Below are 15,289 nucleotides of genomic sequence, written 5' to 3'. Positions count from 1 at the left end.
AAGTACGGTCAGGCACAAACAAACATATTCTAACTACCCTCTCCTTTTGGATGTGCTGTCACACACACATAGGAGTCTGAAGTGATATTTACAATTAATGACAGTCCCTTTGGTTAAACCCTGTCTTATTTCTACCTATACCAGATGCACAGATCTACAAGCCCCAATAATAGGCCAAAGTCTGGCCATGCTTTTAAACCAAATTTAATTTGAGTTCCAATGTGTGAGTCGCATCAGCCCCACAGTCTATGAAGCCTGTGATAAAACACTCCTCCCTGAAGACCCCTCAAGTACCAGGGTGAGCCTTGAAGCTCATATGTGCTCCAGGTCATGTCATTCTTTGCCTTCCCTGTTAGTAATGCCGGGCTCCCCTTCCCTCTCCACACCTGACTGCAGTCACACTCTTTAAACAGTGCATCCTGGGAAGGCTGTATCAACACCAGCTTCTTTGACTGGGTCCTTGAGCATCCTTGTTCCCATCTGGTACTTCTGGCTTCCTCCTTCTTTCTACTAAGTAGATCTAGGAGCTGAGGTCCCAGGAAAACTCCCACCCGAGCACACACAAGTTGTCCATTCCTTAGAACATGTCACAGGTATGTGATTTTCTGTGACACCGGGTCAGCTAATGATTCCAAACTCTTAGAGTCGGAAGAAAACTTGAAGATTTTCTAGGTCAACCTTCTTCCAGGGAAGTGCACAAAATTAAGTGAGAAAACTTCTTGTGTAAAACTGTCCTATATATTATATAGTATTATGAATTGCACTTTGGGAACCTTGACAATGAGTCACCGTGACCCAAGGGAAGGTAGGAAACTCCTACAAAAAGGCTCTGTGTTCTCTAAAAGGCTTTAATTGTTATTTACTTTTAATCTCCTGGTAGCAGAGGTGTCTCCTGGTTTTAAGGAAGGCGCTACTAGAATTTAGCATTAACAAAACCCATAAAGATATTCAAAAATATAACCAGCAAATGTTCACAGCTTTTGTATAATAGCTGAGTGGCATAATAAGGTATTCATCATTTGGTAAATTTATAGCAGCTTGAGTAAATTCAGGAAATGATGGCTTATTAAACTACTTAAAATTCAGAATCACAGAGGTTTAAAATTATACTGACTCATATCTCATCAGGAGGAGAAAGTGAAGGAAGATAAGCAAAACCAGGCCTGAAATATTGATGCAAACATCTCAAGAAAAGAAACTTGTTCAATTGACAGATAAATAAATCTAATCAGACCACTTTGCCTTGGGGAGCTAAGAGACCAATAGGACAGTATATAGAACCACTTCTCTTTTAAAATACCACTTCATTTAGTTCAAAAATCAAAATGTGAATTTGGAAAAGATCATGGGATTTAGAAAAATTCAATTATTTATACCATATATTTATAATGTGAGAGTTCTATGGAATTTATATTTATAATATAATCATATTATATTATGATTTGAACTTTTACCATTTAGTGTAGCAGAAAGAAGTTAGCATTTTTTTTTAAAGAACTAATGTTTATTAAATCAGACTTTACAGTAATAAAATTTGGGGAACTTTTGTTTTCAGAGTTCTACCAAGTCTTGACTATCTTAATGATAATAACAATACTACCTTTGGGAATGGCAGACAGGATGTACTATGGAAATGAATTAGCACTCACGCATTAAGAGAAATATAGTACATCAATGAGAAATTATACTAAGTATATCTATATCACTTTATTATCGCTTTTCTTTGAAAATTCTGTAAATTAAGCCCTCTCGTGTGGAACACACTGTGTGCAAGATAGTATTTAAAAGCAATTCTTGCCACATCATGTGTATTCTAATGCAAGTAGAATGATGAAAAGCAAAATAATCTATTTCCATTTTTGTCATGCAGCTTGATGTAGTACCTGTTAGACACAAGACCTCAGGCTTTGCTAGATGTAAAACTGAAGACCCCTGAAGGGATAAATGAAGTAATCTTTAGGTATGACATTTAAAGTCTCATTAGGGACTTCCCTGGTGGTGCAGTGGTAAAGAATCCGCCTGCCAGTGCAGGGGACACAGGTTCGAGCCCTGGTCCGGGAAGATCCCACATGTCACAGAACAACTAAGCCCATGCACCACAACTACTGAACCCATGCACCTAGAGCACACGAGCCACAACTACTGAGCCCACATGCCTAGAGCCTGTGCTCTGCAACAAGAGAAGCCACTGCAATGAGAAGCCCGCGCACCGCAACGAAGAGTAGCCCCCACTCGCCACAACTAGAGAAAGCCCACAGGCAGCAACAAAGACCCAACACAGCCAAAAATAAATAAATAAATAAGTAAGTCCACAGGAGCTTCACAGGCGAATTCTATCAAACAGTTAGAGAAGAGCTAACACCTATCCTTCTCAAACTCTTCCTCATTCTACGAGGCCACCATCACCCTGATACCAAAACCAGACAAAGATGTCACAAAGAAAGAAAACTACAGGCCAATATCACTGATAAACATAGATGCAAAAATCCTCAACAAAATACTAGCAAACAGAATCCAACAGCACATTAAAAGGATCATACACCATGATCAAGTGGGGTTTATCCCAGGAATTCAAGGATTCTTCAATATACGCAAATCAATCAATGTGATAAACCATATTAACAAATTGAAGAAAAACCATATGATCATCTCAACAGATGCAAAGAAAGCTTTCGACAAAATTCAACACCCATTTATGATAAAAACCCTCCAGAAAGTAGGCATAGAATGAACTCATCTCAACATAATAAAGGCCATATATGACAAACCCAGAGCCAACATCATCCTCAATGGTGAAAAACTGAAACCATTTCCACTAAGATCAGGAACAAGACAAGGTTGCCCACTCTCACCACTATTATTTAACATAGTTTTGGAAGTTTTAGCCACAGCAAACAGAGAAGAAAAAGAAATAAAAGGAATCCAAATTGGAAAAGAAGTAAAGCTGCCACTGTTTGCAGATGACATGATACTATACATAGAGAATCCTAAAGATGCTCCCAAATAACTACTAGAGCTAATCAATGAATTTGGTAAAGTTTCAGGAAACAAAATTAAAGCACAGAAATCTCTTGCACTCTTATACACTAATGACGAAAAATCTGAAAGTGAAATTAAGAAAACACTCCCATTTACCACTGCAACAAAAAGAATAAAATATCTAGGAATAAACCTACCTAAGGAGACAAAAGACCTGTATGCAGAAAATTATGACACTGATGAAAGAAATTAAAGATGATACAAATAGATAGAGAGATATACCGTGTTCTTGGATTGGAAGAATCAACACTGAAAATGACTACACTACCCAAAGCAATCTACAGATTCAATGTAATCCCTATCAAAGTACCACTGGCATTTTTCACAGAACTAGAACAAAAAATTTCACAATCTGTATGGAAACACAGAAGACCCCAAATAGCCAAAGCAATCTTGAGAAAGAAAAACGGAGCTGGAGGAATCAGGCTCCCTGACTTCAGATTATACTACAAAGCTACAGTAATCAAGACAGTATGGTACTGGCACAAAAACAGAAATATAGATCAGTGGAACAGGAGAGAAAGCCCAGAGACAAACCCACGCACATATGGTCACCTTATCTTTGATAAAGGAGGCAAGAATATACAGTGGAGAAAAGACAGCCTCTTCAATAAGTGGTGCTGGGAAAACTGGACAGCTACAGATAAAAGAATGAAATTGGAACACTCCCTAACACCATACACAAAAATAAACTCAAAATGGATTAAAGACCTAAATGTAAGGCCAGACACTATCAAACTCTTAGAGGAAAACATAAGCAGAACCCTCTATGACATAAATCACAGCAAGATCCTTTTAAAAACAAAAATAAACAAATGGGACCTAATGAAACTTAAAAGCTTTTGCACAGCAAAGGAAAACATATGACAAAAAGACAACCCTCAGAATGGGAGAAAATATTTGCAAATGAAGCAACTGACAAAGGATTAATCTCCAAAATTTACAAGCAGCTCATGCAGCTCAATATCAAAGAAACAAACAACCCAATCCAAAAATGGGCAGAAGGCCTAAATAGACCTTTCTCCAAAGAAGATATACAGACTGCCAACAAACACATGAAAGAACGCTCAACATCATTAATCATTAGAGAAATGCAAATCGAAACTACAGTGAGATATCATCTCACACCAGTCAGAATGGCCATCATCAAAAATCTACAAACAATAAATGCTGGAGAGGGTGTGGAGAAAAGGGAACCCTCTTGCACTGTTGGTGGGAATGTAAATGGATACAGCCACTATGGAGAACAGTATGGAGATTCCTTAAAAAATTAAAAATAGGGCTTCCTTGGTGGCACAGTGGTTGAGAGTCTGCCTGACGATGCAAGGGACACGGGTTCGTGTCCTGGTCCGGGAAGATACCACATGCTGCGGAGCGGCTGGGCCCATGAGCCATGGCCGCTGAGCTTGCGCGTCTGGAGCCTATGCTCCGCAACGGGAGAGGCCACAACAGTGAGAGGCCTACGTACCGCAAAAAAAAAAAAAAATTAAAAATAGAACTACCATACGACTCAGCAATCCCACTACTGGGCATATACCCTGAGAAAATCATAATTCAAAGAGTCATGTACCAAAATGTTCACTGCAGCTCTATTTACAATAGCCAGGACATGGAAGCAACCTAAGTGTCCATCAATAGATGAATGGATAAAGAAGACATGGCACATATATACAATGGAATATTACTCAGCCATATAAAGAAAGGAAATTGAGTTATTTGTACTGAGATGGATGGACATAGAGTCTGTCATATAGAGTGAAGTAAGTCAGAAAGAGAAAAACAAATACCATATGTTAACAAATATATATGGTATCTTAAAAAAAAAAAGGTCATGAAGAACCTAGGGGCAAGACGGGAATAAAGACACAGACCTACTAGAGAACGGACTTGAGGATATGGGGAGGGGGAAGGGTAAGCTGGGACAAAGTGAGAGAGTGGCATGGACATATATACACTACCAAATGTAAAATAGACAGCTAGTGGGAAGCAGCCGCGTAGCACAGGGAGATCAGCTCAGTGCTTTGTGACCACCTAGAGGGGTGGGATAGGGAAGGTGGGAGGGAGGCAGACGCAAGAGGGAAGACATATGGGGACATATGTATATGTATAATGGATTCACTTTGTTATAAAGCAGAAACTAACACACCATTGTAAAGTAATTATACTCCAATAAAGATGTAAAAAAAAAATATGTAAGTCCTACTTAAAAGAGGTATTCCATAAGAGACGGTACCTTTTGAATATCAAGGCGATGACGAAGTCTGGGTTCACCTTTATTCTCCAGTCACACTCTTTCCCGGGAGGATAGGGCTGCGGGTAGTTGGGGGACAGGATGACACCAGCCGGGCCAGTCAGATTCCCACCACAGGCCGCTGTCACAGGAGAGAAAGGTTCAGGGGAGAGAAGGGTGCTGGTCAGTGTGAAAGGAGACGGCACAGGGTTCATCGAAGACACTGCGTACTGGCTTATTAAACAACTACCCAGAGGAAATTTTAAGACCCAGAAGGTCTGTACATGTTTTTATGTGATTGTTACCAAATTTTATATAATATTCCACTCCATTTTTAAGGAGGATTTTCAGTGCTGACAAATGAAATTTACTTCCTTTAATTTTAAACTTTATCCAGTTAAACTGAACAGATTACCTGAATCCTCCACACTATAAATATATGAAAACAAACTGCACAGGAAAAAAAAATCCCCATGAATATCATTTTACGGTTATGCCAATTCTTTGGTCATTTCTTACGGTTTACAAAGTCATTGCTTACTTATTCTAAAAAGTTTGCTTCCAGTGGCATAATGATCATCCGTCTTCTGTTCACTCTTGTAACTCTAAGCCTAGCGCAGTTTTTGATCATAATAAGTATGCAGGAAATATTTGTTGAATAAATGAATACGTGTTATTTCGTATATTTCTCACAGTCCTCTGCTACACGTAGGGCTCGGATATCTTCCCCACATTTCAAAATAACAAAACTAACAGGTAAAGTTTCGGTGATATCTGCGGATAGATGACCAAGAGGAGGCTGAGCAGGAACTTAAACCCCTAAAAATATTATTTCATCACACTATTTAGAAGGTTACTATCAGGAAGAAGCACTTCAGATGACAGTAATAAATTTAGTTTGTTTCTGCAGTCATTAATTTTTAATTACATGTGTTTACATTTGTATTAGTTAAGGCAACGATTATATAGTTTATTGTTGTTAACAGGCAAGACAGTCTTCATTCTTGAACCTGAAAATGTTTAGGACTGCTTTATTTAGTAGATAATGTTCCTGTTAGAGCTTCCATGCTGTGGAAGGTACTAAAACAATGCAAAATTCACATTAATATGCTAGGTTTAAGGTTCTTCATAGCAAATATTGTGAATTGGTTCCAAGTCGTTCTTAAAAAAATCACCCTGATTAAATTATACTGTTCCCTCTAAACTGCATACCTTATTTCACTTCATTGATCATGTATATATTCAGGGAAAAAAATAAGTAGAGAAGGAAATATGCTAATGGCTGATATTTTCCACACACATACACAAGGACTTTTTTGAAAATAAGATGAAGATTACATACTTTATAATATTCTGATATGGATGTGTCTTTAAATACTCACTTAACATTCCTGAAAACTTAACTTTCCATAAGAAAAAATATAACAAATCCCAAGACTCTTTGTTATAACTTCCGTCTCATCTAAGGCAAACTCTGAGTAATATCACAGGAAATATTTATAATAAATTCTTACAGATATACTCTCAAGAGCAATACGATATAACTTTCTTCAAAATGATTAAAACCACGTTTTCCATAGTGTGCAGTTTTATTTTAATAAACGATGTGGAGACAATCAGCTAAGTGGCTCTCACAGGACGTGGCCTCCCCCGGAACCGCGTAGGTGCTGACAGCCTGGAGTATGAGAAGCCTGGACAAGCAGCAGAGGCGGCGCTGAGGTGGGGACAGAGGTACCTGAGGGCCGCAGGTTATGCTACTCTGCTCAGGTTTTAAAAGAAGAAACATGACAGATTCAGGACACCGGGTACAAGGGTACCACCAGCAGGAAGAGTTCAGTGATGAGACTCAAATATTAATTGAAAAGAAACAAAGGGCAGATCCTGTCTTATTCATAATGGTCCCAGGTGGCATTTTCAAATGAGGTTATTTAAAGGCTTAAAGTGGAATTAAGGAGGACCGTCTTGCTGGGTTTGTTCTCTCTTTGGTGGGGAATTCTTCATTTTAGCTTCATCAGGTTTTCATTAGAAAGCTTGCAAACTGTTTTGGATAGGATTACATTTAGTACAAAATGCAATTCAGACACTCTAGAAATTCTCCAGAGGGAATGGACATAGAGACAAAATCCACAAACTCACATCAATCCACAGTTCCTTATTCGAAACCCTTAGGGTGGACTCTCCTGACATACACGGTAGCACGTTCATCCACTAAGGTTTGCAGCGGTGCTGTTTAACTAGACACATTACTATTTCCACACCAGAACATTTCAATGTTCACACCATTAAGTGGGGTAAATAGCCACAAAACAGTTACCCTGTAGATCGGGGCAGGATGGTGCCGCCAAATAAGTTTTTGCAAACTCGGAATGCATTTTTGCTTTGCAGAGCTCTTTAGAATTTGAACTTGGACAAAAGGTATTGTGGGCTATATGAGAAAACTGAAACTGTGGAGATGTTCAAGGGACACTTTACTCAGAATCAGAAAGTACTGAGTGTCTTCTGGTCCAGAGAATCGGTCTTTTAAGACTCAGTTCCAGAAGGAGGTGCCTCCATCGCTGGAGTCCTTTGTGAAGTGAAAGAAGTGAGGCATCCAAGCAAATCATAGGGCAGATTAGCAGCGAATCACAGGGCAGATTAGCAGCGAATCACAGGGCAGATTAGCAGCGAATCACAGGGCAGATTAGCAGCGAATCACAGGGCAGATTAGCAGCAAACCACAGGGCAGATTAGCAGCAAACCACAAGGCAGATTAGCAGCAAATGACAAGGCAGATTAGCAGCAAATGACAAGGCAGATTAGCAGCAAAATCACAGGGCAGATTAGCAGCAAATCACAGGGCAGATTAGCAGCAAATGACAAGGCAGATTAGCAGCAAAATCACAGGGCAGATTAGCAGCAAATCACAGGGCAGATTAGCAGCAAATCACAGGGCAGATTAGCGGCAAATTACAAGCTGGTGAGAATATGAGCAACATATTAACAGGTGAGTGGTTAAGAGATTTTATAAAAGGGAGAGAATGGGAAAGAACAGCAAATAGGAGGAAAAAATACACTAAGAATAAAACGGAGAAAAGAAATTAGCCAGTCAACAGGAAAGAGCAAATTCAAGTGGTCGATAAGAATATATGAAATTAAAAGCAGTTCATCCTCATTTTTAATATAAAATGCCAATCAAAACGCCAAGGAATCTTCACTTCCTGCTCATATTATAAGATTAAGAAATATCACATAAAGTGCCTTTTCTGAGTCGGGGAAAATAAACAATCATGCTGACGGTGACGTAAATTGGTGCAACCTTTCTAAAAAAGTTTTGAAAACTCTAGAAATACCTAAGTTTGTAGAAATATGTCATTCATAAACAATCATGGATGTGTTCTGCAACAAGTGTTCATATCAGCAATTTTCGTGAAAGGGAAAAGGCTGAAACACCTAACTGTACATTGAGGAGGGATTAGTGGAATCAATATTGGTCAATACTGATCCAAACAGAGAAAGACTGTGCAGGCATAAAACTTAATTAGTAAAAAATACATAATAACACAAAAGATACTCATTGTGTACCAGTAAGTAAAAGTGTAAGTTACAAAATAATCATTCAGGGTGCTTTCATTTAAAAACATTAAAAAAATAGATTATATATACATAAAATAATTATGAAGCTTACTTATGCATATTTATGCTAATAGTAGTTGCCTTCAGGTAAAAAGGTGACAGTGTTTTTTTCCTCTTTTTTCTTAACTGTAACTTATAAAACTTCTGCAAAACCATATTATGTTTAATAAGAAAAAAGCAAAAATTTAAAAATAAAAAATGTCCGTATCAGCAGAACAGAATGTAGATGAGTGCTAATACATGACCATGCTCTAAGGGATGAGTATCGTACAGAGGCATAATCTCATTGCTGGGGCAAAATATGTTTACAATATGATAAAAAGATATTGTTCACTTATTCCCAAATACATATTTTCCACGTTTGTGTTACGTGATACCTGTATGTGGGTGGTTCTGTTGCCCACAGAACTGATACTCAATGGCCTGGGAGTGATCTTGGCTTATTTTTGGAGCTGATATTCAAGACAGATAAAGTGTTACCTATTTTCATTGCTGAGAACTGGTTTATCTAGTCGCTGATTAAAATTAGGTAACTAAGAGATGACCCAAAAAAACTATAGATTATTTGGAAAGGTGGTCAAATTTTACAATGAATGGTTTACATGAATGTCAACCAAGAAAGTACCTTCAAGAGATTGACTGGTAGTTGTATTGCTTTTTAATGTACTCCTCCATAAGCTTAAATTCATGCAAACTGGAAAAAAAATGTGCTTCTCCTGATTTAAAAATAGAAGAATGGTTTAAAATGATGTTTGCATTTATAGGCAATTACTCCACTTTAAAAAAGGAACACGTAGAAATCTGACACATCTCCTGATGACTCAACTTGAGGTAAAATGCGACTGTGCTCACAAAAGTCACAAAATGTATGTGCAGCACAGAACATTGCATAAACAGGGTAGCTCTCTGACAGGGCTGAGCACGCTAATAAGAAGAGCTATCAATTCTCATCTGTCTTCAGAATCCTGCAAACACTCTGTAGTAAGTTAAGAGTTGTGTATTATAGCTCCACAGGACCACTGAGAATCCCTTATGACAATAAAAATCATTTTAAGTCACAAAATTCCCTCAAGGTCACCTGATGCAAAATGGCCCATTAACTATGTGCATATCACTTCATTATCACTTCCTGTCTTTGCAGATTAATTTTATATTTTTCAAACAGATTATAAGGAAGTACAAATTATACTGTGACAGTTCATTAAAATTAAGTTTCCTTTAAAAATTAAGATGGGATACCATACAGAGGTATTTATGGTAAAATATTTAATTGACTGAAGGAACAATCTACATGTAATTACTATTTTATATATAAATATGTCTTGCCCTAAAACCATATTTGTGATAGACTATCTTGGATATTGGTTATTCAAACTAAAGTCTGCACGCGAATTGTTTTCTCTTTAATAAGGTCAAATTATAAAATTCTAGTAAATTTTAGAAAGAAGTCTCTCCTTTTATCTTTATATTGACATAAACAGTGTAATTTCTAGTTTTTAGGATTCTATTAAAAATGTACTGCTATTACAGAAAAATCTTCTAAAAAAGAGAACACACCTTTTTATTGAGTAGGTTTTGCTTAAGGGCACGTTTCTGTATTAAAAATAAGAACGACAATGGTAGAGTTATGAATTTTCAGCCACACAGAATTTTAAATTACAGTAATTTGATTGATCCATATTTTTATGAGATTTCTTAAGGATAGGAAATGTTAGATAAATGTCAATTACCATACATTAAGTAAACTACTTCCTTTACCTCACCTAATAAAATAAAGTTTAAAGGTTTGTAATAAAATTTCAATATAATCTCAGGGAACCAGAGGGCATGTAAGAAACTCTTGAGAAATACTCCTGAAGAATAATACATACACAGAGCAACTTTAATGATAACATGCATTCCTTCCGAAATATAAAATTTCTATTTTCTGTTGCACAATACCTATGCATGTAGGAGGGTCTGGTTGCCAAAAGAATCGGTTATTCAGCTGCACACAAGTGATTTTAGCTTGTCCTTGGAGCTGGTACCCAGGGTCACACTGGTAAGTGATGGTATCTCCTGGCTCTCTGCTGTCCCCATAGCGGGTGCCATTTTGAGGTATACCTGGGTCGTTGCAGGTGGACGCGATGGATGCTAGAAAGAAAGGACAACATCACATCAATGACTGGAAACACGATCCCAGCACTCTTATAGACGTAGAGCCCTTGTGGGCTGAAGCGCTCTTGATCCGGGTTAATGAATCACTTGTCCACATATGAATGTAAGAAAAGAAGCTTTTTTTCCCTCAAGAATACATTCAATAGCATGCATCTTGATTATGCTTCCTTTGAACAGATTCTAGCAAAATCTTCATGAAAATTCAACCAATTATGGAATATATTAAGGATTTCTGTATCATACTATGCACACACACACACATTCCCCTTTGATCGTCTCATTGACAATATTTTAATGAAAATACATGCCACAATTTAAATAATTTAAGAATACCAATCTCAAGGAACCTTGAGGAAAACAAAATAGGATAAATTCCCTTTGGTCAGTGCCTTCCCACTGCACAACCAGCTAAGATGAACTAAACTCTCTTAAACTGTTTTGTCCAAAACCACCTTTAGTTCTTTAAAGATATTTTTAATTCTCCTTTAATCCTAAAGAATATTTTTACCGAGTTTATAGTTTAGGATAGCTGTTGTTGTCCTTATTTTCCCCTAAATACTGTTAAGAAATTATCCCACTTCTTCTGCCTTCCAGTTTTCCTACTTAATCTCACAGTCTGAAACTACTCTAAGATCATCTTTTTGTCTTTGATGTCCTAACATTTCACAATATGATGTCTGTGTACAAATTTTCTTTATTTCTAAGGAAATAAAAGTTTTACAACATTATGTCTATGTATGAACCTCCTTTTATTAACCCTGCTTGGAATCATTTGAAGTTTTGAATCTGAGGATTAAGCCACTATCTTGTCAAATATCAGTTCTCTCCTATTATCTCTGTTCCTCTCTTATGAATTAAAATTTGACAAATGTTTCTATCTTCTGTGTCTCAACTTTTCATTTTTAACTCATTTTTTTTTATCTTTGTTCCATCTTCTGGGTAATTTTTTAGACTATCTTCCTATCACAATCTTCTCTCCATCTGCATCAAATTTATTATTTTATCATGTTGAGATTTAAACTTTCTTTCATTGTGCTTTTCTGTTAGTTAGCATTTTATTCAAATATCTTTGGCCATTTATACAGCATATTGTTCCCTACTCATATTTTTATTCTCTTTTATTTTTTAAACTCTTAGAGTCTGATCTGATAATAATTCCAATATCTCATGTAATCTAAAGTGCCTCTGAGTTTTGAATTTGCATTTCTGTTTTTGGAACTTCACTTGCAATAATTGTTTTGAAGGTGTGTTTATCCAGAGGGGATTCTCATTTGACTTTACCATGTGCCTGGAACACGAGAAGCCTTCTACCTCTTTAAAAAAAAAATCTCTGTTGAGGCATTTTGGGCCACAGAAATGGCATGAATTTATCTATAAGCTAGTTTGAAACCTGCTTGTGGTTATGAGTTGTCTATATCTGTGTCTGTTTCTATACCTATATCTATATCCATATTTGTCTCTCTCCTATCTATTATCTATCTATTATCCATCATCTATCATGTATCTATCATCTATTATCTATCATCTATCTATTATCTATTATCTATCTATCATCTATTATCTATTATCTATCTATTATCTATCTGTCACCTATCTATTATCTATCTATCTATATCTATTATCTATCTATCTATATCTATTATCTATCTCTACCATCTATCTATTCTCCCTTATAGTGAGAGTAGGACATCCTCCCTTTGGAGTTCTAGCAGTATATGAGGGTCTCCAATTACATTTCCAATATTGGAAGGATCTTAGACCTTGTTTCCTATTCTTTCAGCCCACAGACTCTCAAAATGGAAGCTCAGTGTCACCAGGGACCAACTGACAGATGCCCCCAGGGCAAAGCCAACTTCTGAACTTCATGACCTTTCTGCATTTCACATTATTTTGGTGACTCTCAGGATCCCTCACGTTCTTGCAGTTTCAGTGATACATTTTAAAAGGCTAAAAATAATTGTATCCAACACCTTTGACATATTTTCTGTGGATGTGTTTTCAGATAACATACTTTACTGTAATACTGGACACTGCAGACATTTCAGTTCTGTCTTAATCCCACAGCATGATGGCTGGCTTATCATACCTGTCATCCTTGTTATTATTATTAGTGTTCTGAGTAGGGGAATTTTACTTGGAAGCAGAATTCTCAGTAGATATCAAAAAGAAAGGAAGCATTTGGGCTTCCGTGTAGTTTTTTCAATGGGAAGAGAGCAGGAAATGCCATATCAGAGTCATTGAGGAAGATCCTTTTAGTTTCCACTGTCCTCCTATCAGATGCAAAGATTAGAATGCAGGGTGGAAAGCAAGCACATTTTCCCAAAAGAAGACCAGGACAGCAGTAGAATGCAGAATGGACCCAAGGACACAAAGCTTCTAGTTAGAAACTCAGAAGTGTCACACCCATAAGCCACACATTTTTATAATACAGAACAGCAATTACAGTATTCAATCACCAGAATCATAGCCCATCATGGCCATCACCTATGCAACAAAATGCTGCTTCCACTGAACTAGTATTTTACAAACGATCTTGAGTTTACTATTTGAGTAATTAAAGAATCTAAGCTCTACCTGTGCTCTACCTTTGCTGAGATTTCTCTAGACTCCAGAAAAAAACATAAGTAAATCCTATTGCACATTTACAATCTTGGCCATTGGACTGCATTTCACATCCCCCAAATAAACTTAATTCTTTCCTCAAGCAAGTGGGCACATGGATGATTACATATTCATTTCCAAGTGAGAATTAATTTAATATAGCATTAAAATAATGAAAAAATAAATATATAGTATTAAAACAGTTGTCTATTATCAAACAGTGGTATTCTTAGTAAACACCCATAGAAATATTTATATGATAAATAAGTATGTAGTATTAAAATAATTTAAAAATAAACCTTTAGACGAAAAGCCAAGGAGATCATAGATAAGTCTCATTGTAATTTTTAAAACAAAGATATGTTTTATTACTTCTCTTTCCGACTTTTTATTCAGTGTTCATTAAAAGCAAACACACACATTACTCAATAAAAAAGCTTTACACAAAGATGCACAGATTTTGTACATGAATAAGAATTTCAACAGACATATGAGCCTTGCAAAAACAAGTGTTCTGTAGAACACTTTTCTATAGGTTATTAAAGGTGTTTGGTCAAACAAGATGGGCAAATACTGTATACTCTAGCTCCCTCTTGTAGATCCCCGCTGTAGATCAGGGATTAAAGGCTCAGAGAAGCCCTACAGTAAAGCAACTAAAAAAAAAAAAAAAAAGTTTAATCCAGTGTATTCTAAATGTCTGTTATCATAGAGCATGTTTTTCTCAACAAATTTCTTCAAACTCTTCCAAATAAAGATGCACAGAATATCAGTATATAAAACACAGGCTTGTACTAAGGGTTATATGTCCTTTAATGGTATGAGGTTTAATTCAGTTTTGAAAGAAGTTTCTACTTCTAAAGCAAATTTCCATTTGGCATATCTGTAATAATAATAATAGAGCATGCCATTAAAAAGTTATAAAATAAAAATAAAAAGTTCTTAGGGTAATCTAGATTGGATTAAAAATACAAAATCAGTAAGACGACTTTAGGGAAGACAAAACCATTTTAAACAATGCAGTGGGAAATACATTGGTTGGGTCCTTGAAATAAATGCCATTTTATTTTCCCCTAGTTACAAATTGTGTAAAGATGTTTTCTGGTAAAGGCAATAAAGCTTATTTGGAGACTAATATGAAAGTCCCCAACCAAAGACATTTCTTTGGGGTCAGAAATTGCTTTTTCACCTTCAGGGTCATACAAAGTTATGGATGAGGCATACACTCATTTCCTTTTTATGATTGTTTTCTTTTATATGCCACATGTTTCTTGCACTCAATTTTCTCTTAAACGTTTTTTTCTTCAAATGGGATTTTGGTGACTGAATCATTCCAGTTTATTGCCATAAAAAGGAAAACAATATTTTTAGTTGCATCAGTCTTATCCCTCTATCACCTTAGAAGAAGAAGATACTATTCCTGAGGTGATGGGTATTGTATTTTTCAATTTCCCCAGGGGTTCCCTGAACTATTTCAAGTCATAAAGAACCTTCCACAGGCCCAGTGGCATCTAAGGGACATCGCTACTCTTTGTCTCTGAATCCAGAGCGATGGACTTGAGCGATCTGAACCTGTGCTCCACTTAGCGTGAGAGCCACGGACCTGATGTTTTTGTTTGCAAGAGGCAGCAATGGTGGTGGAGAACCATTGTA

At 36.6% G+C, this 15,289-nt stretch overlaps 1 protein-coding gene across 1 annotated transcript in view; it reads right to left on the bottom strand.

The window, feature by feature from the left end:
- The window catches only part of CSMD1 (CUB and Sushi multiple domains 1), a 1,488,158-nt gene that overhangs the window by 204,842 nt on the left and 1,268,027 nt on the right, over positions 1-15,289 (bottom strand). The window contains exons 28-29 of the mRNA XM_027123007.1: positions 10,823-11,014; positions 5,273-5,411 (exon numbers count right to left, since the gene is read on the bottom strand). Of these exons, the coding sequence (XP_026978808.1) occupies positions 5,273-5,411; positions 10,823-11,014 (331 nt within the window). The remainder of the gene's footprint in view (positions 1-5,272; positions 5,412-10,822; positions 11,015-15,289) is intronic.

This window comes from Aethalodelphis obliquidens, unplaced genomic scaffold (genome assembly GCF_003676395.1).
Source record: "Aethalodelphis obliquidens isolate GAN/ISIS:26980383/991018 unplaced genomic scaffold, ASM367639v1 scaffold25, whole genome shotgun sequence".
Lineage (NCBI taxonomy): Eukaryota > Metazoa > Chordata > Mammalia > Artiodactyla > Delphinidae > Aethalodelphis > Aethalodelphis obliquidens.
Note: the sequence above shows the minus strand (reverse complement) of the source record. Positions and strands in the feature narration are given on the sequence as shown.